The sequence below is a fragment of the Triturus cristatus genome, chromosome 1_2 (genome assembly GCF_964204655.1).
Source record: "Triturus cristatus chromosome 1_2, aTriCri1.1, whole genome shotgun sequence".
Lineage (NCBI taxonomy): Eukaryota > Metazoa > Chordata > Amphibia > Caudata > Salamandridae > Triturus > Triturus cristatus.
In genome coordinates this window covers 135,872,593-135,897,607 of record NC_140580.1, presented here as the reverse complement: position 1 = coordinate 135,897,607, position 25,015 = coordinate 135,872,593, and the positions used below count along the sequence as shown (strand labels likewise).

The following is a 25,015-nucleotide window of genomic DNA, read 5'->3' as shown; positions in this document are numbered from 1 at the left end:
CCAGTCAGTGCTGGCACGAGCAGTGGCTCTCTCTCTCTCTCTCGCCTCTCAGTGGATCACCATAACTCACGCTTGTTTCTAAGGGTTTCACAATTTCGCAAATGAGGGAAAATGAGGTTCTGAATTTCACCAAAAAACGCGTCAGCACTGCAGCTGTCTGCGTAGTTCCTGGACATTTCTCGTAGAGCCTGCACCATGCTGGGCTGTCTCACCAGAAGCCAACAGACTGGGCCAGCGAGCCATGTGGACCAGCATGGAGGTGACTTTAACATAGAAAAGAGGACAGGGGCTTGCCTGGCCCAGAGTATGTACTGCATCATTATTATAGCGCTTCACACCGCACTCTGTGTTTTTTTTTGTCACGGACATTAATTGTATGTATTGAAGCACCGCGGGCGCTTTAAAAATGGAGCACTCTATTTTGTTTTTCTTCGCTTCATATTTGCGTGCTGCACTTCATATTCAGCATGGCGCCATATTTATAAATAATTTTAATCCCGCACACTAATTGCATGTATTTGGGCACCGCGGATATTCAACACGGCGCCCGCTTTTTAAAACATTTATTTTATGGTGCACACATAACTTTTATATATTCGGGCACCGCGCTTTATGGGCAGTCAGATGCTACAAATAACCAAGGGATAAGGCCAGCTGTGTCCCTCCCTCATCCTGCAGGTAATCACACACGACTTCGCAAAAGCCGGAAGCTTTGGCCCTCAATTCCTGGCACTGCATATTTTCCCTGCCGTACTGTACCATTCAACATGGTCGGCTGCATCAATGGGGACATGGGGGCGGTGTTCGAGTGGCTCCCGGAGATCCCAGATCAGCTGCTTCTAAATAACAAAGGGTACATTTTAAGGTAATTCTGTTACAGTTTCATTTTAAAAGGCACATGCAGGAACTTTCTCCAAATTTGTTTTTATGTGTTATGTAATAGTTAGTAAAACAAGTTCAGTTTCTGAACGTTAGCCTTTTTTTCACTTTAAACATTAATAATATAGTATGTCACCCTGGAACAAATCGGCTTACTTACGCACTTAACGAGCTCACTTGCCAGACGGGATTAATACTAATTTGAAGGAAGCCGTCAGGAAAATTCTTTTATAATGATAAAGTTATGGAACGGGTCTGGGTCGGAAGGGAGTGAAGGGCACGGCGCGGCACACACACGGTGCAGGCTACCAACATCTCACAAGTCACTCAGGGAGGGCAGAAAACAGTACCTGGGTGGTAGCCCTGGAAAACTATAGCTCCATTTTTACTTTTCAAAGTTTCGCTAATAATTTTACGTTTATTTGGCTACTTCATTTCGAACTAACATGAAGCGTTTCGTCCACTTAAAAGCAGAACACACACATCAGGCTATACTGGTGGTCAGTCTAATTAATTCAGATGAAACAATAAACATACCTTTTATAAAACCTTAACAGTCTAATAGAATGTTATCAAACACATATCCGTGACTTATACGTAAAAGTTTCACTTGCACTAAAAAAAAACTCATGCTTTTCATAATGTTGTTTTTTTTTTTCAAACCACCTCAATTTGGTTTTTGGAACAAGCCTCCATTAAGATGTGTACTCAAATGCAATGTGCGTGCTATCAGAGAGCAGGATAAATTGTCTTCCAGCCATACATTGGCTGCAGGATACCAAGTGTATAGTATCTACCCAAATATCTCTGGCTAATATATCACGCTATACCTGCTACAACTCCTGCTTTTTGTAGGGCTTTCCACTCTTTCACCACTCAGTACTTTTTCATCATATTAACAAACCAGCTTAAACTGCCCAAAAAAAGATCTACAACACACTACAGAAGCAAAGCAAAACCGGACCCATCGAGGAGATCGTTCTTCTGTTTTTCATCAAACAACAGTAAAAGATAAATAAATTAATTAAAACAAAAAAAACACACCCAAGATTTTTCTTAGGAGCCTGCTGCTGTCAATGCTGCCTAGTCTTTATTCCAACCTGCTGATTCTTTAACTCATTCATCCAAGTTAGATTCCATCTGTTTTCTCTTTGCGCCTCTGTGTTTCAGACTTTCTCTTTCTCTTTCTTCACTCCTTTTCCAACTTTCTATCTCTCGTGCTCTGGGTCAAAGCCCGATGTTGAAGAATAAGTACTAGTCCTCAAGAACGAGTGCACTTATAATTGGGGCAGATCACTAAGAATAAAGCACTTAAAACCAGCATTTGCAATGCAATCGGTCTCGCATTTCAGTTTGTGCTATTGGCATTGTAAATGACAATGCCTTTTATTCATTTGTTTTGAAAACCTGCAAGCGGTGCATAAACACGCGCTTGGTACGTATAGTCCTTGCTTACGAGAAGCAAGGCTGGCAGTAAAAGAGACTGCCAGCCTTGCTTCTCGTAAGCAAGGACTATAAGTACAAAGTGCTTGTTTACGCACAGCTTGCAGGTTTTCAAACGCATAAATAAAAAGCATTGTCATTTACGATGCCAATAGCTCGAACTCTCGCAAATGCGAAACCTATTGCATTGCAAATGCTTGTTACCCTAAGTCAAAGAAAGTACATTTCGGAGGCCCAGTTTTCCATGATCGAGGATGCAAGATGTTAAACAGGCTGTAATGTCTCTGATAGTGGGAACATGAAGGGTATAATTATGTGAAGAAAACTGTGGGCGAGATGTGGCATACAAAGCAACATCAGGGGGTCTGTGCAGAAGTGGAATGAACCGTTCTGAAAGATAAACAATAACGAGTCGGGGGGAGGGGTGGGGGGTGCTTCATTCTTTGTGCTGCTGCTGCACGAAGAGCATGGTTTGGGAATATGTGTCGCGCGCACATCTGTGAAATACAGAAGCAATGGGTGGAAATGTCTGAACCAACGTTTCTCCAGCACTGGGGGTCCCTGGCGTCTCAATCTTTGCCTCAGTGGTGAGGTAAAATATATCTGGAATGCTTGTGTTCCCGGCAGAAGACACATGCCCAGCAGCTGGCCTCTAGTGGAATACATTTGTTATTGATACAACAGAGGGTTCTTGGCCAGGAAGTGACACTAAGCATTATGGGACACATGTATGAAACAATTTTGCGTTCGCAAATGGTGCAAATCTCAAAATTCGCCTGTTTGCAAATGCAAAATAGCCTTTCATGATGTATAAAAGGCTTTGCAGTCAAAAATTTAGGTAATTGCAATTTTTTGCTATTACCTAAAATTGCGAAAGCAAATAGGAAATCCCAATTTGCGGCTCTGCAAGTACACGTTCAAAGCATTTTCCAAATACAAACTGTGCATTTAGGAAAATGCAATTACCATTGACTCCAAGTCGAAGGTAATCATGTGCAAGCTTTGAAAAATGTACAAAGCTACATTTCTCAAAGTGCCCTGTAGCGCACACATGCCCCATGTGTGTGCTTTACATGTGCACATTCATTTTTTTGGGGTGCTTCAGGGGGGCCTTAGGCCCCTGGGCACCCTTGGCTTTGCATTCGCTAGTTTGTGATTACCAATTAGGTAATCGCAAATTAGCGAATTGAAAACCATTCGCACCTATGGGCCTTTCAGCTGATAGGAACAAATGGAGTAATTTGCTATTTAGCGTATCGCTATTAGTCTCTTTTTTTCTAGTCCGAATGGGAAGGGGTGTATACCAGAGGGCTACTGTCACTCGGTCCTTCACTGATGAGGTTGGGGAGCAATAGCCCATCACAGGGAGATATGAGGGTCCGTTCACTGGTCAGAATGGGACTGGACGTTCTCCGGTGGCAGCCTGAGGTACATTATATTCCCCTTAATTGAGTCCACATCCACTCGAATCACCTGGACAGGGAGTAATTTACCTGAAAATGTCCCTGTGTAATCTTATGTTTGAGTAACACTACATAATCCCGTACCCTTAAATCCATTGAGTCAGAGAATTTTTAGTTTTCCAAAAAGTTATTGTGGTTCCGAAGTAGTTGCCAGGTAGACCAGCTAAGAAGATACTGCCTTGTATTTAAAAGAGATCTATATAGGTCACACACATTCAGCCTCACCAATGAACTCTAGTGTGTTGCTTGGTGAGGGATGTGCACTCCGCCACATGTAGATGTTCCCTCTTTTTTTGGGCATCTGGATGGAAAGGAATACTATCTGACCACTATAATTTAGCGTTAAAAAGTGGGAAGTAAGCTGTACAGAAAGCTAAATTTTTATCTGGTGCCACTGCTGGGGCAATGGGAATGCAGATGAAATGCTGAGCAGCATCCAGTGATTGGCTGCACTGTGTGAAATCCATCATTTGTGCGTAGATGAAGTTGAGAGACACAGTATGTATCAAGTTGGGAATGCTGGAAAAGGACTGTGTCCGTGAAGTTGATATTTTAGCAGTGGCCAGGCACGTGTTGCCCTTTTCCTTCTGAAAACTAAGTGCCCTGCTCTCTCTATTGTTTTTAGGTCGCAGAGCACAGCTGTCTGGTTTGCGGAACACATATTGGGGACTTTCAGAAAGTTGATCTGGGAATGTATTCCGCCTGTGTCTTGCTATGGGCTTTGTGGTTTGTAACTCACATTTTCTTGCCTATGATTTTCTGGCTTTATTTGCTTTAGACTGTGCAGCTTGAGTACGTACATCCCTATGCGGCAGCTGTGTTAACAGTATTCTTCCACTAACTCGTTTTGTGTAGTAAACAGGTCTTTAAATCTTGTTCTCATCTCACATTTGCTGGGCATTCAAATACCGAGGTCCAATGTCAAGTGGCGTTTTCGTGGGAGCTTGGTGTTTGTTTTGCTTTCGGATGACTTCAAAGTGACAGAGTTTATAGAAAAGAGGAATGCAACATACTTTCTGCCTGGAGCCTGCTTGTGCCCTTTATGTTATTTTATTTTAGTTTAGACATAGCCATCTCAAAAACTATCTCGATCTTCATCTGCACAATCCATTTGCACGTTTTTTGCATAATTCCTCTTCTTTGGTGTGTCCGTTTAATTTGCAAAACTGCCTTTTTAGGAACAAAGTACAAAGCTACATTTCAGTCTCAGCGTCAATCTAACATATGGTGATCTTGGGCAATTTACAATGTTTATGGGCCAATTTCCTGTCAAGCACAGGATAAAATCTTTTCACAAAAAAGAGCTAGCCACATTGTAACACAATATAACAAAGCTTGGTTTCACTTTGATGTGTAAAGCGTATGCTTTATTTATTACATCTGTGGCAACTCATTTTGGAGAGCTGGGTAAGTTTAAAGGCGCTTTTTATGAAAGGTTTTGTGTTTGTTTAGCTACACAATAATTATGTATTTCGTCTGCAACTGTGCCTTTTTCGGAACACTTATATTACTCGATATAAACGATTTCCTCATTTGTCCCTGCTGGCACTAGGGCCATGATTCCAATGGTGCAGTAGGTGTAGTGGCACAGGGGCCAAAAAGTTTAGGAAACCCACTGAGCACTGATTATTGCGATATTTCATTACTAAAGAAGCAGTCACAGTTCAGTTACCTTCCCGGCACTAGGGTCGTGATTTTAATGGTGCAGCAGGTGCAGTGGCACAGGGGCCAAAAGGATAAGAAAACCCACTGAATACCGATTTATTGGTATTTTCAACAACTAAACAAACAGTCACAAGTACAGTTACCTTGTAGGTACGAGGGCCATGACTGCTGCCAAGGACTTGCGTCCATCTCATTCAGTTGAGTTCCTTATAGGCGGAACACTGCCATATTTTGGGAGGAAAGGGTATTCTTCTACTTCAAGGTTACAGAATCCCTTAGATGTTCCAGGGTGCTTTACAATGTAATTAAGTCTCTCTCCTCCCCCTTAGACCCTGTCCATTCTGATACCTCCCAGGACCTTTGTGACAGAATGGCTAGTTTTTTCCACTCTAAGATTACGGAAATATACACCTCCTTGGAATCTCTTGATGCTGGAACCCCTAAATTAGTCTCTGCCAATACCCCTCTTTCCTCTCATAATTCAGTAACTCTGGCAGAGGCAGGCAACTTACTTGACCCCCCCCCCCCCCCCCCTGTCATACGAGGACACGGACCGCCTGTTAGGTGGAATTACATCCGTCTCCCAGCTGGAGTCCTGTCCTCTAAAGATTATGAAGCTAGGGAGAGAGGTTATTGTACCCCACCTTACCTCAATACTTAAAGTAGTTCTCTCAGCTGGACAGTACCCTACCTCCTGGAAGACGGCAGTTGTCAAACCTCTCCTGTAAAAAGCCCACCCTAGATTCTACTGAACTAAAAAATTACCGCCCCATCTCCCTATTACCTGTCCTGGCTAAAATTCTGGAGAAACATCTGAATTTTCACCTTAGTTCCTACCGGGCTGGAGGTGCTGTCCTATGCTGATGACACCCAAATTATGTTGTCTATCACTAACAGCATAGAGGCCTCAGCCACCAATTTTAAAAACTTCATGCAGGCAGTGTCCTCTTGGATGGTGGAGAGCTATCTCAGACTTAACGGGGACAAAACAGAGGTTTTGATCTTTAGAAATCAACAGCATATTTGGTCCAATGCCTGGTGGCCTGAAATGCTTGGCCCTTGCCCAGTGTCCCAAGGGAAAAATCTTGGTGTTATAGTGGACAATTCTCTCTCCTGTGGTCCCCAGGTTAATAGAACTGTGTCCACATGCTTTGGGATCATCAGGATTCTCAGGAAAAAATTTCAATTTCTTTCTTTCGCTTCTCGAAAGCAGGCAGTTGTTGCCCTGGTGTTATCTAGACTGTACTATTGTAACGCCCTCTATCTGGGTATCAACAAAGGGCTAGACCATCGCCTGCAGCTGGTGCAGAATGCCGCAGCCAGGCTGGTGATGGACCTTCCTAAATCCCATTCTGTCTCGGTTTCTGTCTCTGTCAGCTGCATTGGCTCCCTCTAAATTGGAGAGTTCTGTTTAAGGCCCTTTGTCTTACTCATAAGGCCTTTTACAGTCTAGGTTTAGAGGGCATTAAAGGGCTTTTTCGACGATATGTCCCTTTCAAGCACTTAAGATCCGTCAGTAAATATCTGTTGATGGTTCCTTGGTTTAAGAGAGTTAGATGGGGGGGCAGAGCCTTCTCCATTGCTGCTGCTAGGCTCTGGATTTCCCTTCCCTCTTCAAGTTCTGGTCAAGTGTCTCATTCTCTGTTCCGTAAGGTTTTGAAGGCCTGGCTCTATACCAGTCCTCCAGTATGAGCTCTACGTACATTTCAGCCTGATGGCCCTCTCTGAAGAGCCTTGACGCCTTTGGGCAAAGTTCGCGCTTTATAAGGCTAATATTCATTCATTCATTCGAGGTTTCTGGCTCCTGCTTGGTGAACGAAATCTTGGAAAGGGTTTATTCCCTTTCTTTTTCATGATTTTATGTGTTCTTTCTCACCCTTTACTTTGTTTCCATTAATTTGCCAGTAGTCTCCTTTCTCAGGAGAGCCTGAGTTCGGAGTCTGGAGTTGCTGGATCCCAGTTATGCACCATTCTCAGTTATCTAAATTTTTTCACTATCTTACATGAGCAAGCCACACCCCCTGTTTCATGGAGGGCTATTTGAACACATGCTTGGCGCTTCCGCACAGCTGACTACTGCCAAGGACTCGCGTCCGTTTCATTCGGTTGATTTCCTTGTAGGCAGCACACCGCCATATTTTGGGAGGTGCCTGGCTCCTACTTGTTGGACGAAATCTTGGAAGGGGTTTGTTCCCTTTCTTTTTTTTATGATTTTATGTGTTCTTTCTCACCATTTACTTTGTTTCCATTAATTTACCAGTAGTCTCCTTTCTCAGGGGAGCCTGAGTTAGGCGTCTGGGGTTGCTAGGTTCCCCGTTTTGCACCATTCTCAGTTGTCCACTTGTTTTAACTATCTTTTGGCTTGTCACAGTACTGTGCAAGCAAGCCACATCCTTGGCCACACCCCCTGCCTCATGACGGGCTATTTGAGCACACGATTGCCGCAAACTCCCAGCGAGTGCCGCTGTCACACCTGGAGGTGCACCTGAGGCAAAGACTGTCTGCGCTCGTCAGGATCGCGGCCAGCACCAGCCCCCCACCCGTTCTGTTCCAGAAAACCGTCCAATAGCCCCTTACTCGTGTGAGGCTCTGCTTTTCCTCAAGCCATCTTGTAAGTCTTTACACTGTTGTCAATTCGACCTGGCCATTAATTGCCCATTCATCTCTCAGGCCTACGTGCCTTATGCAGACTCATTGGTCTCTAACCTTCTACTAGCCCTCATTAGTATAAACAATCACAAGTTGCCTTCTGCCACTCGACAGGCGAATAGCCATAGTGACCTGCCTTGTGTGTTGGTCAACGTAAAATCCATTATTAAACACAGCATCAACTTTAATCTATTCCTAGACAAACATAACGTTTCATTGGTTTTCATCACTGAAACCTGGGCTGATCTCTCTTCCAGCCCCGATATCCTATTGGCTCTAACCTTATGGTTGCGCCCTCCTCAGACATGACCGCATAGGAAAGAGGGGAGGAGGGATTGCTGTTGTCCACAAATCTCATCTGAAGGTCCGCTTTAACCCTTGCCTTCCCCCTTATGCGAGGCTATGTCCTTCTGTGTTGACTTGTCCATCAATCAGGCCTTTAAAGGCCCACTAGTCTACCGGCCACCTGGTCCTCGTTCTACACTTGCTCAGGGTATCAGTAACTTGCTCAAAGCTAACATTCTCTCCAGCTACTTCGCTGTTCTTGGACACTTCAACTTCCATCTGGAGACAGTCACTGATAGCGACACTTTCGCTTGGCTCCACACCATGACAGCGCTGTGCTTGTCCTAGCTGGTGACTGTGGCCACACATTGAATTGTCACACTCTAGATGGCATTTTTTCTAATAACTCCTCCTTATCAAATATATGGACCTTGCCATTACTATAGACCGATCATAATGCGATTTTCTTTGACGTACTTGACAGCTGCACCACCCACAGCCCTGCTGCATCTTCTTCCTGCTCATTATCTCGAGCCTGGCATAATCTGCGTTTTCTCAAACTATCTTCCTGTCTTTTCAGCATACCCCAAGTCTGCAGTCCAGTAATACACTTCCTGGCTTGATTTGGCTGATCACTCCTCAGTACCTGTGAAAAGGATTAGAATTTAAAGTCACAATACTTCTGCCCCCTGGTTCTCCGCTGAGCTTAGAGCCCAGACACAACGCTCCTGGAGACGAGAACAAAAATCACTTTCTGGCTAGTCCAAAGCTGAAAGAGCCAAGCACAAAATATGTATATCGGAATATAAAGTCATGATATTCATGCAGAAATCTGCTTATTTCACAAGTAAAATTGAAGCAGCTAATAATTCTTCCAAAGAACTCTTCTCCACTATAAAAAAAGCTCGCATCTATTCCAACTAACATTTCTAATAACTTGAGCATGTCTTTCTGCAATACGGTGGCAGACACTTTTCGGCAGAAAGTCGAAGATGTTTTTAATAACTTCTCCGTTAAACCGCCAGCTTCACTTGGTAAGCCTGATGCAATCCGATCGGCATTGACACCATGCACCTTTGATAAATTCAATCCACCCTCCACTGAAGAGGTTATTAGTTTGATCAAGGCATCCAAACTGGAATCCCCACCGATCCTTGTCCCCCCAGGTTTCTTTCCCTGGTAGCCGAGACCATCGCTCCTATACTGACTCTCATTTTTCATCCCATCTGCTGTTCTGGCTCCTTATCATCGGTTTGGAAAAAGGCCTCTGTATCGCCTCTTATCAAGAAACCCTCTCTTGACCCTTAAGATGCTAATAATTATCTGCCGAACTCCTGTCTGCCTCTGCCGGCCAAACTGATTAAGAAAGTCTTGAATAAACAATTTGTTAATCATGTGCAGGCAAACAACCTTCTAGATGAAACTCAATTTGGCTTTCGTGTGGACCATAGCACCGAGACCGCTCTCAAAGCACGGAAGAAATCAGATTCTCATTGGATCAGGATGGGAGAGCTGCCCTCATCCTGCTTGACTTATCAGCAGCCTTCGATACGGTTGATCATGGGCTGCTGATGCATCAACTGAGCAGGTTGGGAGTGACGGGCCCAGCCTGGATGCTTCTGTATTTCTTTCTCAGTGGACGTGAACAATCGGTTTCGACTTGGCGATTTTGTTTCTGATACCTACTCTTTAAGGTGCAGGGTCCCTCGGGGGTCCTCGCTCAGTCCTCCGTTATTCAATATTTACGACACTCCTATGGCAAAGCTTATAAAATCTTTTGGCTTCACCTTGACCTCTTATGGGGATGATACTCAAATCGTAATTGCATTTGACTCTGACCACTCAGTAACAGCATCTGACTTCTGGGACTGCATGCAGGCAGTGAGTTCTTGGATGTCCTCAAACTGTTTGAAATTGAATTCAAGCAAGACTGAGGTTTTGATGTTTGGCCCATCGCCACCTTTTTGGTCCTCTGCTTGGTGGCCCTTGGATCTAGGTGTTCTTCCTACCCCTGTGAGGGCAGTTAAAGAGTCATTATCAACAACAAACTGTCCTATCATGATCAGGTAAATACGCTCACATCTTCTGCATTTTACAAAGTTCGGCTCATTAAAAGAATTCTAACATTCATTCCTGCCACCTTACAGAAATTAGTAGTCATGTCACTTATACTCTCTAAGATCGACATTGTAACGGTCTTTATCTGAACGCCCATCATCATGTCCTAAATAAACATCAAACTCTTCAAAACGGCTGATTCTCAATATACCCAACTATCAATCTGTTTCCAAATCTCTTGGGAAGCTTTACTGGCTGCCTATCAGGCAGAGGGCGCATTTTAAGACACTCTGCATTGTATTCAAAGCTCTGTATAACCAGGCCCCCTTTTTTCTTCAAAAGAGCCTTACCTGGTACATGCCTGCCAGATCTCTTCGTTCAGCCTCTTCGTTGTGTGTTGTGGTGCCTAGTTTTCAGTGGGCCATCTGGGGTGACAGAGACCTTGTGTATAACACTGCTAAGCTATGGAATGACCACCCTCTCTCCAAGGCTCGGCCAAATCTCTTGGCTTTCAGGAAATCTCTGAAAACATTGCTGCTCTCCACCATCCAAACCTTCGTCTCTCCCTCCACTATCTAAACTTCTGCTTCCCTTTGCAGTTCTGCTAGACCCAAGATTCCTCCGGGCATTCATGCACTCTACAAGACTTTCTAACATAACATATAACATAATATATAACACATTTGAATGGTGAAACAGGTGCAGTGGCACAGGGGCCAAAAGGTCAAGGAAACCCATTGAACACCAATTATTGCTATATTTTACTACTAAACAAGCAGTCACTCAGGAGTGCTTATTTGGTTATTTTGTAACCATTGCACCCAAGGTAACACATTGCCTAAAACATCACTGTAATAAAAGCTGTAACCTATTGGACTTTTCTGTCTACCTACATTTTATCTTACATTCAACACATTTATATGGCACATTTTCAGTTTTTGTATGGTCCTAAAATGCTTCTGCATCTAGATACACTAACAAGGGAATTCTCCATTATATAACATTAGCACGTCAGGCATTGCAAACACTATATAAATACTTTTAACTTACCATATGGCATTCCATGCCAAGCATTGTCAAAGCCAATAGGTCTCGCCTATGCGAGATCTATTGGCTTTGTCAATTTTTTTTGCCATATTGTACAGCAGCGCTAGCTTCAGTGCAGCATAACTGAACAGAAAAAGCGATATAACGCGGACAATGCTGGCTGTGTCATACGGCTTTTTTACATTACTTTCAGCCATTTGCAACATAGCTAAAAAACAAAGACAATAAATCTCACATAGGCAAGACCTATCGGCTTTGCCGATGCTTGTTATACTATGCACCTTGTAGCTCCGCACACCACCCCCACCAGTAAGCGGAGTGTTCCTCCTTGCTTGAATAGAGAACCACTATGAAACTATGGAACACAGCACCAGCAGGGTTCAGGTTTTGTCTTTTGACCTGTAACACATCAGTGTAAACTGAAAACCTCTCCAATGCTCCTGGGTCACGCAGGGGGCATCTTTTACTGGGAGGTGGATGGAGAAAGGCACACCTGTCACTTAGATTAATTTAATCCAATTGTATTAATTATGCGCTTATGCTGAAGCACTGTAGATAGCACAATGACAGGAATAAAGAGCTGATGGAAATGGCAAACAGATCATTTAGCTGTGTTGAGCAAGCAAAAAGCAGCTTGGGAAAGACTTTTTGAAGATGACTTTTCAAAGAATCACAAAAGATGTGCAAAGAGGTAGAAGATCTGGCAGAACACAGGAAAGGGATTTCCTGAGCTTTGGGGTCAGAATGGCATAGGATTTTGATGAAGAAGATGCATTTAGAGAAAAGGGTGAGACCAGCCTATACTAGGAAACAGAGTGCAGGGCAGGAGGTAGTGTACAGTTGAACAAGAGACAATAGGTACAATTGAAGACAATACATAGGTAACAGAACTGAAGACAGTAAGAGAAGGGCAGCCAGAAGACAGATATAAGCTGAGGAGAACATCGAGCTGTGGGATCTTAAAGAGATAAGTGGCTTAGTTAAAGAATGATTTTAGAAAATGCAGGAGAATAGGCTGGAAGACCAATCAGCCGAGTGAAACATTAGTCAAGACTTGACAAAATGAAAACAACAACATGAGTTTTGGTGGCCAGGAAATTCAGAAATGGGTAGTTCTTGAAAAGATTGTAGAGTTTAAAGTGGCGGGACTGCGAAAGTAGTGGAAATCTGTAAGGCAAAAAGGAGAGTATAGAATAGAAAGGGATACTTAGATTTGTAAATAGAGGGTAAAGGGAATGATAAGAGGTAGAAGAAGAGGCGGGAGATATGAGTTGAAACTGTGGCTAAAAAGAGAATTTCACTTTAAATGAAGCACATGAGAAAGCAACCAGGAGATAATGGCTTACATAGAAGAGGGGATGGTGTTACAGATGATTGGGGTAAAGAAGGCAAAGGAGTTGAAATACTGTGTGTTATTAGCATAGAGGTGGTAATGAATGCTGGCAAGGAACAATGATGAGAGAGGGGATGGAAAATAAGAAGTGGGCAATGGACCAACCCCATGGTACTTCGCAGTGTAGAAGAAGAGAAGAGGAACGGTAATTATTCTAAGAAGCAGATTATGACTACCCTCAGGACTGCTGGACTCTGCGCTTATGTGGAGAGACCTGCTGGTAGTGTGAGGGCAAACTGCTGACTCCTGGGTGTCCAGATGAAAGAGGAGACAACATGAAGACCAAGCCACATGAGACTGAATGAGAAGATTTCAAAGAGAACACTGCACACCCTGTACTTACGCCCTTGAAACCACCAGGTTCAAGCATTGTAGATTGGGCTCTGGCATGCCACTGCTTCTGAAAGTCCCAAGAAACTCTGGGCACCCAATTGAAAAGTAGGATTGAAGAGGAAGGGCACTTACCAGCTGACGTATAATTCAGCAAGTGGGTAAATATTGGGTTACAGTACTACCAATGAACAGGTGGACCTTGTACAGAGTCTGTGCACTGTGGGGATTTGTAATGGAGTTTGGGTGCTCACTGCAAGTTAGCTCGAATCCACACCCTGAGTTGGGTAAGCCAGGTTGAATGTGGCACAAAGGTTGAAAGGCCTGGAGTTTATATATTCTCTTTACCCAGAGCGCTGTACATGGCAAGGTGAGTGTCAGCGCCCTTGGGTATGCAAAAAGGCAGTGTGCGCCATGTTTGAAATTGGTCACCTGGCCCTCCTTTACAACACCTAAGTGCAGAAGCAGGACTTACTAAGAGCGGCTGAACTGTGACCTTAGGACAAACACATTCTAAGGTTAGGTGTTAGTGGTATGCCCCATAGGGGACTCACTAAACACCAGGTAGGCCTGTTAAACAGCTGTCAACCCTAGTGCAATAGAGCCATATCTGGCCGCACTTTGAGCCCACCCTCTCGCACTTCTCCCCCTTGAATTGAGAGCTGCTAGGGTTTTGTGACTGTCCCACAACCTTCTTCTCCTTGCGCACTCAGCCATCAGCAAATAAAGAAGGTAATTTCCGATATTGGTTTCCGTTTTAACTTCGGTTGTCTTTTGACTATGTTGCACTGAGCAGCTTTTCTCGTTCAGTTAGATTTTCCTTTTGGCTCCTTATTTGCTTTATAGGAAACATTTTTTTTTTAAAAAAGCCAAAAAAGTTTCAGGTGCTCTGCTGTAATGCTTTATTTAGTCTTGATGTACAAATATTATTGTTTTAAGAAAGAGCATCGCAGTAACTGTTTTACAGAGCTCAAAGTTTATGCTTTCATTATTTGTGTTAGCTCAGTACTGTTCCCAGTTTTACCAGCAGTAACGTTTTCATTTGTAGCTTTTTAATACTATATAACTGGTTTTCATAAGTGACTTTGAGAAGCTTGTGTGAAGATGTGTGAACTCTTAGTTGTGCATCAGGCCTCCGTTCCCACCCAGAGGCCTCACAATGGAAACTGAAAACACACTTGGTCGGTGACAAAAGCAACTCCAACCCGGTGTGCACTAACCCGGGATTGGATCAGAAAGGAAGCGATTCCTTTGCTGAAAGGTAGATATTCCATTCTCTGGGAAGGTGTGGCTGTCCTTTTTGATCAGGATCAAGATGGCGGCAGCTCGTTCAGCAGGCCACGCGCAGCAGCCGGCGTCACGCAATGTCGCGTGACAAGTGCCGTACCCTGGGACGTGTCGTTGGAGGTGGGAAGTCGATGCATTTTATTGCATGCTCTGCCAGAGGGGCTGACAGCTGGGGGAAGCAGGTGAAAGGCGCGCTCTGGATGTGGTAGCACGCAAAAAGGAGGTCAATGTTTTCCCTGCTGCTTGATAGTGTGTTGCTTTAATGCCAGTGACAGTTAGTCTGAGCCGAGCCCCGTGTGCGCGTGACACGACTCAGTGTCTCTCGCGGGGGATGCTGCATGAGCCATTAGAAGGAAGGATTTGATGGCTCAATGATTCCCTGCTCTCTCTTTTCCTTCTGGAGTTGTTTGTGTTTTTTTGCATGGATGTGTCGCCTGATAGGACCAGTTGGAGGTTCCCTGTGGCGGATCTTATGGGTGTGATATTACTCTACCCAACTATATGGTTGTCTGTTGTACAGCGTCGATTATGCGGTGTTGAATTGATTGCTTTTTTTTGCTTATGTAAGCATGTGCTTGCGGGTACAGGTATGACTGATGAGTGGTGTTCCCTGTGCTCTGACGTCATTCAGAGGTGGGAATGACACTGTATCTTATTGTATTGCAGCTGCATTTATATAGCGCTTCTAACCCATGACGAGGTGCTGGTTTTATATAGATTCTCACCTATATATTTGACAACAGTATTTTCTCCAAGTTTTTCAGTGAACAATGTCCTTCGGTGTGTGGGTTGTATCTCGCAGCTGTCATGCATTTTACTGTGCACGTGGGTATCTGCTCATGCCTGCATGAGTGTGAATGTGTGTGTCTGGGTGTCTGTGTCGGTGAACGAGCTTTGTGTCGTGTTCTTTTTTTGTTATGACAGTGTGAAATGGTTGTGGGGGCATCATTTAGGATTTTGTACTGAACTGTGTTCCTATTCCTTGCGGGGGTTCAGTTATGCACTTATTCCATGTTGTAATTTGCTTCCCAAAAAAAGTGGTAATGTGCTTGTTCTTGAGCCAGTGTTCGGTGCAGACCGTGATGATATGGTGTTGGGGAGTATATACTCATGGTGTGCTTGTAGGTGTGTTGTCTAACCCTAAACTGTTTTTATTTTTTTATTTTGCTACTACTACAAATGCACTTTCCCATCCAGATGTTTTGCTGTTTGTCCTGTGATTTTCTACACTGACAATCATTATAATGACAGTTGCATGGTGCTGTTTGCCTTTGCTAGTTCACTATGTTCTCGAACCCTGTTTCCAGTCCTTGCTCAATTGAATCCTGTAAGTTGCACATCCCAACTCTAACTCCGATGGTTAATGCTGATGGTGGGTGGAGACTGGCACATTAACGGCTGAATATTGTCTCCCCAGAGGCAAGAGGTCGGTTTTTCACGTTAAGGCTGATCCAGAATCAGTTTTTTTTTTTTTGTTTTGTGATTTTGGGCCGGTTTCTGTGTTGGGGCTTTGTAATGCGGGGTTTGGCATTGGAATCAATGCACTCCATTTCATTGGACAGTGGAAAGTTCTGAGCAATGAAGGCCATTCCAAGCCTGTCTTGCTATTACCGTTCTAAGAGAGACTTGAAGATCCCGCTGCAGTGGCATACCGTCAGACTGTGTTAAATGTGATTACATTATTTGTGGAAATTCGTATTTTAACCCCTTCCATGCTGCGCAGATTCCGCCGCTGTGCTGACGGAATCTTGCGCGGGCGTGGTCATGACGGAACGGTTCCGTCATGAGCACAGCTCAACCGTGGCTCATGACGGAACCGTTCCGTCATGAGCACCGAAGGGGTTAATTAAACTTTATAATAACTAAATTCAGGATAATCATCTCCAACTTCTGACTGGCTGTGCTTTTTGTGTATTTTTGATTGTCATGAATGGTGTCCTAACTTTGTTATAAAACCTGCTAAACTAATGGCCATGGCCACTCGCTCTATCGACATAGATGACTATAGAAGGTTAGGTGAGTGGGTACCTTTGACTCAAAGTCTGTTCTCCTGCCGCCACTATATTGCAGCACGCTCGGACCTCTTGGGTAGCAGACTAAGGCCTTTGATTTCTGTGCTCTCATCAAAGGCTGGAGAAGGGTACAGCATGGAAGACTGTCCGGGGCAGCCTTAGTAAACTTTATACCCCAGAATTGTTGAAGAAGTAATACTGCAATCTACACAAAGTGAAATTCTAACTTTGAAAGGACATTTGTCCTTCATCTACTTTCCTCCTGCAGCTAACCGTTCTCAGTCACAAATACTGGGCAGTCCTTAAACCTATTTGATGCCAACTCGAGCAGTACCAACACAAACAGATTCAGCCATTGTGCCCATCACGGACCTAGGCAGGTTCTGATTGGGTATTGAAGCAGGGGCATACCAGCCATTCATCTTGGTTGGCTCATGACCGGTTGTCTGGCTGCCTTGAAGGCTTCTTGACCGGTTGTGTCATAGTTAGGACTGTTTCTCTTCCTCTGACCACATTTGTTCTGATTAGTATTAGTAAAGGTAAATGGTTTACTGAAATCTAGTTGTGCAGAACACCTACTCTGCTACAGCTCTTCGATTCACTTTTGTTATGTAGATACATACCGTCCAATCACAGGCACTTCCACACAGCTCAGGTTCATAGTGTGCAGGGCTGTGCCAGAGGCATTCTTGCATGGTCGCATATTAGTAACAAATTCACTTCACTCTTGTCTTTCCTGGATTATAGTTCAGTACAGCATTAAGTCACTGCGGGAGCCATCAAATTTCAGCTCATTCCTTCAAAAGCCACGGAAGTGTTGTATTTGATAACCTCTCCTGGTACTGGCTGGTGAGAAATGAGCAGTGTTGACCAAGTGGTATTGGAGAGTGCAGTCCATCCGACCGAGGCTCGCAGAATCCCAGCGCCTGGAGGCCCCCCCCGGGTGACAAGTCCCGCTTTACAAGACCTATTGATTGATTGATTGAGTCTCATCTTTTTTTATGGATAAAGCTTCTGACTGCTTGTGAAAGTCCGTTCTTAGCACCTGAAGTTGTTGCGTTGGAAAAGAGGAACACCCTCCTAAAATTACAAGAAAAGCCGGTTACCCTTCCACTTCTCACCCTCAACAGCTCCTCGAGAACCTATTCTGCAAGTGTTCCGGGCCCATTAGGGTTAGGAAAGTATATATATCGTTGCAATATACGCCGAACATGAACATTTTACCACCCTGAGCCCTTGGAGACTTCTGCAGCTCTGCCCTGCAGCCCTTGGATGTAGCTCTAAATCTGGGAGAGAGAAGAGCAATGAGAAGAAAGATCAAAGTTGTTTGGTTGAGGGTTTGCGCATCATTTTTTGGTAGGGCTAGGACGACCCCTGCCCTTTTTTTCCTCTGTATGTGGGATCTTGTCCCGGAAATTCCTCAACATATATGCTACATTTTTTCTGTCTGTTCTCCTACTCCCCTGAAACATATGTTTTTACCCGTCCCCCCCTTTTTATTTTTATTTTTGTGCCACATTCCTTCAAGAATCACATTTCCGTAGCAAAATGTTAACGTGTTCGCTTCTAAATGATGACACTATTAGCAGGGAAAAATCGAGCCACCTTGATAAATCATTTGTATACATTTTTATGTTTTACCATTATAATGTTTTCTTAGCAAGTTATTGAGCACGTGCAGCAGTTCTTACGTGAGCGAGCATATATTAGTTACTTTGAAGAGTCTTTGTGGAAATAGGAACACACGTTTTCAGTGGCTGTTATTAACTGACATCAGCCTACTAACATCATTTGTTAGCCACTTAGAGGGCGACGGTGAGGGTATGCAGTGTATGTTGCCTGTGCTTTTAAAAATGAAATAAAAGGGGGACTAGGCAAAGATGACTACTTTTTGGGAAACCCCCATCAGAAAACCACCTCATGATGTTGAGTGGTCCTACCAGTTATTGTTGTTTCTAGGGAATTCAGCGAGGAGGCCAGGGAGATGTCGCAGACCAGGAGCAAGCCATCGAGTCTGGTGGAACTGGGTTGGGCTACAAAGGCCTATACAGCAAGGGAGCTGAGACAGAGAAGAGATGGGACAGTGGAGCGTGAATGTGAACAGGCGACAGGCAGCCCGGTAATCACGCAGTGGAGTGTATTGTGCTTACTAGAGACAGAGTGACAAAAGTAAGGGGTGCCTGCATACAGAGGTTCTAACTGGAACTCCCTATTCAGAGAGTACGTTTGAAGGAGGACTGAATGCATGTCCTCTCATAAAACAGATAAGTACGACTTAGCTGAGCATATCCGCCATATTTAAATCAGGCAACCCATTTAGTATGGCAAGGAGCACGTCTTTGAGTGGCAGACAGGGTGCAATACTGTACTAGAACCACCTTAAGTGCGCGCAGCCCATTATTCACAGTTGAACGGAACTCACCAGTCAAAAAATGATGGTGCTTGGATCCAGGAAAAAGGGAAGCCAGGCGGACGGTGATTTATTTTACCCTAGTTATCCTAAACTCAAAAAGTAAAATTAAATAAACTTAACCGTAAGGTACTGAGCAGAGACCCAGTCCTAGCTGGCTTCCTTGGGTAGGATTGAGAGCTTATTCTCCCACATTGAGGGTAGATTTGTCAAACTTAATGAGCAAGACAGCCAATTAAAGAGCAAGATGGGTGCACTGGAAGTGAGAGTGGATGGCATAGAGCTGCAGCAAGTGCCGGCCCTAACCTCACCACTATGGACAAATAGCAATCTATTATTGTGAAAATTAAGAAAGCCTTGGAGTGCGTTTGAAGCACACAAGAATACATTGTGGTAATATCTGATTTGAGTGCTAGGGCTCTTAGAGGGAGTTGAGGGCAATACACCTCCATATTACTAGAAAGATGGCTGGAGGAGGTGCTTCAATTGGACAAGGAGGACTCGGTATATTTAGGTGAACTTCACCGCAATAGGTTGAATAGAGGCTTGACTGTACTAGCAGTCAGGCACGCAACACCCATTGTGCTCAAAGGGCTTCCGCCCCCCCCCCCCCCATTGTGTGTGGTAGCCCGGGCTGAGACAGCTTCCCGGGCACACATACAGCCGGGTCTTTAAAAGACCATTTGCTTGTTAATGAGGCTTTGTTGTTTTTTCACCGCTTTGTAGAGCCCCTGCATCTCCACTCTGCCTGTTGCTGGAAAAATGTGCCCCCCTCCGAAATTTAACTCTAGTTGTCCCTCTGCTGGCAGTAGGTGTGGCCCAACGGTAAAAATTCTGGTCCTAGACCTGAGCAATAAGGACTGCATTTTAGTGGTAGTAAGACCGAAACAAGCATTGGCAAGGTCAGTAGATCTGGCCTTAGGAAGTTGGTACAGTGGCTCATTTTTTTTAATTGGTAGCATGCAGCATGAAAAGAAAAAGAAAGCATGTTGCACCTAAAAGCGACAGGCATATGCTTTCAATCAAATTTGTCGATGTAAAAACAAAAATCACCGATGTGGCTGTTATACTAGTAGTGTTTTTTTAAATAACAGGTCTTTATTGTTCTTATTTACGGTCAAGAATAAATCACCACTAACAAAGCACTGAAATCGCAAGCATCTGCAATGGTACAATGTCACATACACTTTATGACAGCAAATTTAAAAAAAGAGACAGAAAGTAAATCACCAGCTAACAGGGCATCCGAAGTGCAGGCAAAATACATACACAGTATCTAAAGTTAAAATTAAAATAATTTAAATCGAAAAGCACTTTTTGAGCCGCCTTTGTTACTGAAAAGAAAGGAATTATTTCTAGGCGGATGTCAGCTTTGTGGAGCCACTTTAAGTGAATAGAGTCAGTGGGGGAAAAAGTCTGTGACCCCTTGCACCATGCTACATGCTGTGACGAGTGGAAGGAAATGTGAATGACGTAACAACTTTTTTAAGAGAGCTCGGCTATCGGCAATGTCGCCCAGCCATGTACGAAATTCAACGATTGGACAATTGCCTCTGTGTTGCAATCATCACATTGTACTTAAAGAAAGCGATTTTTATCAGAAATAGGATTAACATGTAAATGGTTTCTCTTCACACTCTCTCTCATGACAATGTATTTTCTTTACGATGTGTCTTTTTAATATTCCTGTTTACAATGAACTGTATTCCTGCTTTTTATACTTTTATGATTGTATTCATTCACAATCGAATAAAGTTACAAATTGAATTGAATTGAATGACGTAACAGACCAATGGACGAAGCCCGTCGACTTAAAAGCCCCTCTATGTATTTATATGGTGTATGTTTTATTTCAAAACAGTCTGGTGATGCAGTTGAAACTCCCTTAAAGGCCAGATCTAAAAAGACCTGCAGTATGAAAAAAGCTAAATTCTGATTTTTCCTCACCTTGCACCCAAGACCACTAAAAAGGGGAAAGGGCTGGATGTGATAAAGACATTTCTAACAAAGAGCTCATATGCGGGTCTTCTGTCTGTGACATGAAAGGGGACATATGATGGCTGGGAATAAATACCTTTTCTGGGAAACAGACAGTGCGGCTGGACTCCTGCCATCCATGTTAAGAGAGGGTAAAGCCAGTGAAAGTTAATAGATATGCATAATATCCAGGTGCTGCCCTCCATCCGACAATTGCTTCCGGTTCTTGGGGAGTTTGGACTGCGGCTTCATGCGCGCTCGTTGAACAGACGAGAACAGGAATAAAGGGGGCAACATTATCTGGACATGTGGGATTAACATTGCTTTGCTGAGATTTCCGTCTATTATAAGCCCCTCCCTCAATTTAAAATTGATGAGACATACATGGTGACTCCCACGTCGGACTCATTCGGCGGCTGCATTTTGCTGTTTTTTTCTAAATGTTTGTGAGGCTGGAGCTATTACTGGTGAGATTTTCCGAAAGGCTCATATTAGCAAAACAGTAATACTATTACAAAAATGAAATAAATACTCGAGACCTAATTTCACAAATATTTCGTTTACCTGTCCGTCTTGGTGCGCCAAAAAAACACCTGCTCAGATAAATATCCATTCTGATTAACACTATTGGAATTTTACCCCCGCAAATGGCTCGTGCGATGTCTAAATTCCCCCGTATTGTGAGATGTTAACAATGCAAACTTCCGGTTTATTGATGCGGTGTTAGCTTCAGGGGCCAGTGGCTAGAAAAGGCCGAATTCAATTCAGAGCATTTGAATAGCATCCGGCAGGGTTCGTGGTCAGAAAAGGGTTTAGGTTGCTTTCACAGAAAGTGTAGTCCGATTGAAAAAGAAAAACAGAAATCGGGTTTGATTTGTTCACGTTCACAACCTTTACCATATTATAAAGCAAATTATACCTCACCCCCTTTTCTTGATTAAAAATCATCTCCTGCAGTGGGGATCCCACAAGTAAGGACACCATCTTTCCAAAGACGAGGTTATTTTCAGCTATGTTGAAGTCTCTTTTAGCTTCTTTTCTAGTGACAGAAATATCTAGCATGCATTTATTGGGTTTCAAAGCCCTCCAGTAAATAAATATGAGTGAGGATTCTTCGCGGCCCTGCATCATCAAAACGCTACCATCGCTTGGACATTAAAACATAAACTATCCAATGCTGCCATCATGTGGCCATATAGTAATTCTGTGTTTTAAAATGTAATCTTATAGGTAAATTCAAATGCTCAGGTTTACAACTGTGCATCTTTTTATTTATTTATTGTTTGGGGCAGAAAATACCCTTCTAAATTGTGCCTGACGTCATGAAGACGACATCGAGGTCCCATTAATAACTAATGCAAAAGATAACTTTGGATTAGTAATTTACACAATGCTCAGGCAAATGAAAGCGCCTATTGACACTGAATTACGGGTGCTAGTATTACCCAATTCAACAGATCGCATTATCGACCTCGGGAGGATAAAACGGTGATTCTGGAATTATGCAGACTGTATAAGGACTTCTGCAGCAGACATACTACAACTGGTTTAGCTTACGATTACAGGTTGCTTTATTCTTTAAACACGCATCTGCAAGAATCGGTGAAGGGAAAACGCACTCCATTAAAGAGCAGTTTGACAGGACGCATAGCGAGCTGTAAGAGGATCTGTTGCATCAAACATGGCGCCCTTCTAAACTTGCGTAAAAATGTGCGTGGTTCTAACACGATCCCTGAACATCTTGCGCTAAAGCGAACTGATGAACAAGAAACGTCTAAGCAATACTCTTCATGCACTATACATACTCCGATCCAAATGTCTTGAGCTGCAGTTTTCCCACCCGATGCTATATCTGGGAGTGACCCCCTGCTGCTGAAAGAGAACCGTTTGGGTTTTCAGGTGGCAGATGAGCCTCTGGCTGGTAGGCTGTGGGATAGTGACCATGCTGGCTGGTTAGGCTGCCTTTGCTGCAGGCTATGCTGAACACGCCTCACTATGCCAAGTGACCCATCTGCATTCCAGCACTCAGCCATTGCAAATACAGGTAACAAGGGGGATGTTTATGTAGAAAAGACCTCCCTGAATTTTCTACTTTGTGATAGCCGAATCCTCAAGCTCACCTCCAGCTGTGTGTGACTGTGCTAGATTCCATCTTCAGAAACTCAAGGATTTTAAACACACGCTGTATCCTCAGGATCTGAAACAAGCAGTTGCAGCCACAGCAGTCGTCTCTGCCGCCCTAACTGCCCATGCGCGACCGATGTGCCCCACCTCTGGCCATTCTTGATACGACTTCCAGGTTTCAGCACTAAAAATGGGACTACAGCGCCCCCACTCTTGTTTACCTTAAATATCTCCGGGTTGAGGCATTCTTGTCCAGGAGGACTACCCAATAATGTGTGCCGGTGTTTGCTAATGGTCACCACAGGACCTATGTCCGGGGACCACATGAAAGAGATATTCTTAGAGTTATTTCTTTGGGTGAGTCACAGTTGCACGTAAATACTTTTTCTCACAATTAAAATATTGCGCACACAATCCTCAGTGTACTTGATTTGATTATTTATGATGACACATTACAATGTTTCTAATAACCGAATTTCTCTTTGTTGACACATTACTGTGCTTCTAAATACCTAATCTCTGCCATTTGTGTTTGCCTTCTAGGTTGACAGACCCTTCTGGATACTTGACTGATGGACCAATCAATTACAAATACAAAACCAAATGTTCCTGGCTAATAGAAGGATAGTAAGTACAGACAACCTAATTAACATTCTATTACAATAGTCTTGTTGTAGAAATGCATCCATGTACAAACAAATAGGTGAAATTAAGGTACTATCTAAACACATTGAACTTGACTCTGAGAAAACATTAGCCACAATTTATTCTTGTAGAGGAAGTTTTAAGTTGTATTCTGTACAGGACTGTGACGGGGAGGAAAACGTTTGGGAGTTTTCTCCTCTGGAAAAGTAAAGCAGCGGTGACTTTTGTATGTAAGGCTGTGGTATTTCTTTAGCATGAACATCACCAAAAGGCAGGGGAGCAGTAAGCAGACTCCAGACACAGGGAGAGTCTCCCCTATTAGCCAAAAGGGATGGCTCGTTTATAACTGAACACAATTGATTTCCCTTCCGTGTTTACTTGTATTTTCATCTTTCTAGTAAGTACATCGAGTCGAAATGCAAAGGAGTACACCTTAGGGGTAGTATGAAATAACATTACACAACAGACTGAAATTCCAAACAAACGAAAAATTGAAAAAACACAATCTCTGTCTCTCTATCCTGTGTAATGTTATTTCATACTACCCCAAGGTGTACTCCTTTGCATTTTGAGTTGATGTATTTACTAGAAAGATATAAATACAAGCAGGCACAGAAGGGAAATCATTTTTTGTGCGGTAGGCAGATAAGATAAGTTAGCACTGGCAAAGCCAATAAATTTGGGTTTAATGTGCTTACTCATCCAACTTGGGCACAGTACAGCCAGGTACATTTAACCCCTTCGCCGCGGCAGGAATTCCTCCGCGGCGCTGGGGGGGGTTTGGGGGCAGCGCGGTGGCGCTGTGCTCGTGACGGAACTGCTCCGTCACGAGCCACGGTTGAGCTGTGCTCATGACGGAGTGGTTCCGTCACCTCTCCGCCCACTGCGCTAATCGCCCGCACAGGCGGGGAATTAGCGCCGCGTGGGCGGAGCGGCGGCCAACGGCCGCAGCATGACGGAACCACTCCGTCATGAGCACAGCGCAACCGTGGCTCATGACGGAGTGGTTCCGTCATGAGCAGGGAAGGGGTTAAGAAACGAAAGTTGGTTGATATTGAAAGCACCCTTGCCTTCAGTATACTCCTCGTTTTGGTTCTATGTAGAATAGAGTTTGGATGCGAAAGCGGCCTCTGCTACAGTATTTAGTTTCTGTGACATAGAAAGAAAGGACAATAATGAAAGTTTGCTTTCCATCTGGCTTTCATTTGGCATTCTAGCAAAAATGGGTTGTATCGAAGGTAAAGAAGAACTCGGTATAGACAGCCTTTCCTTTCTGAATGAATAAAATACCCCACCTCAGAATCACTAATGACAAGCCACCTGGGGATAACCTCAAGAAAACGGGAGG

The 25,015-nt window shown here is 43.8% G+C and overlaps 1 protein-coding gene across 2 annotated transcripts in view; it reads left to right on the top strand.

Moving 5' to 3' along the window:
• Nucleotides 1-25,015, top strand: part of ATRNL1 (attractin like 1) — a 2,333,760-nt gene that overhangs the window by 281,766 nt on the left and 2,026,979 nt on the right. For both annotated transcript variants that reach the window (XM_085603276.1, XM_085603277.1), the window contains exon 2: nucleotides 23,566-23,649. In XM_085603276.1, coding sequence (XP_085459402.1) covers nucleotides 23,566-23,649 — 84 coding nt within the window. The remainder of the gene's footprint in view (nucleotides 1-23,565; nucleotides 23,650-25,015) is intronic.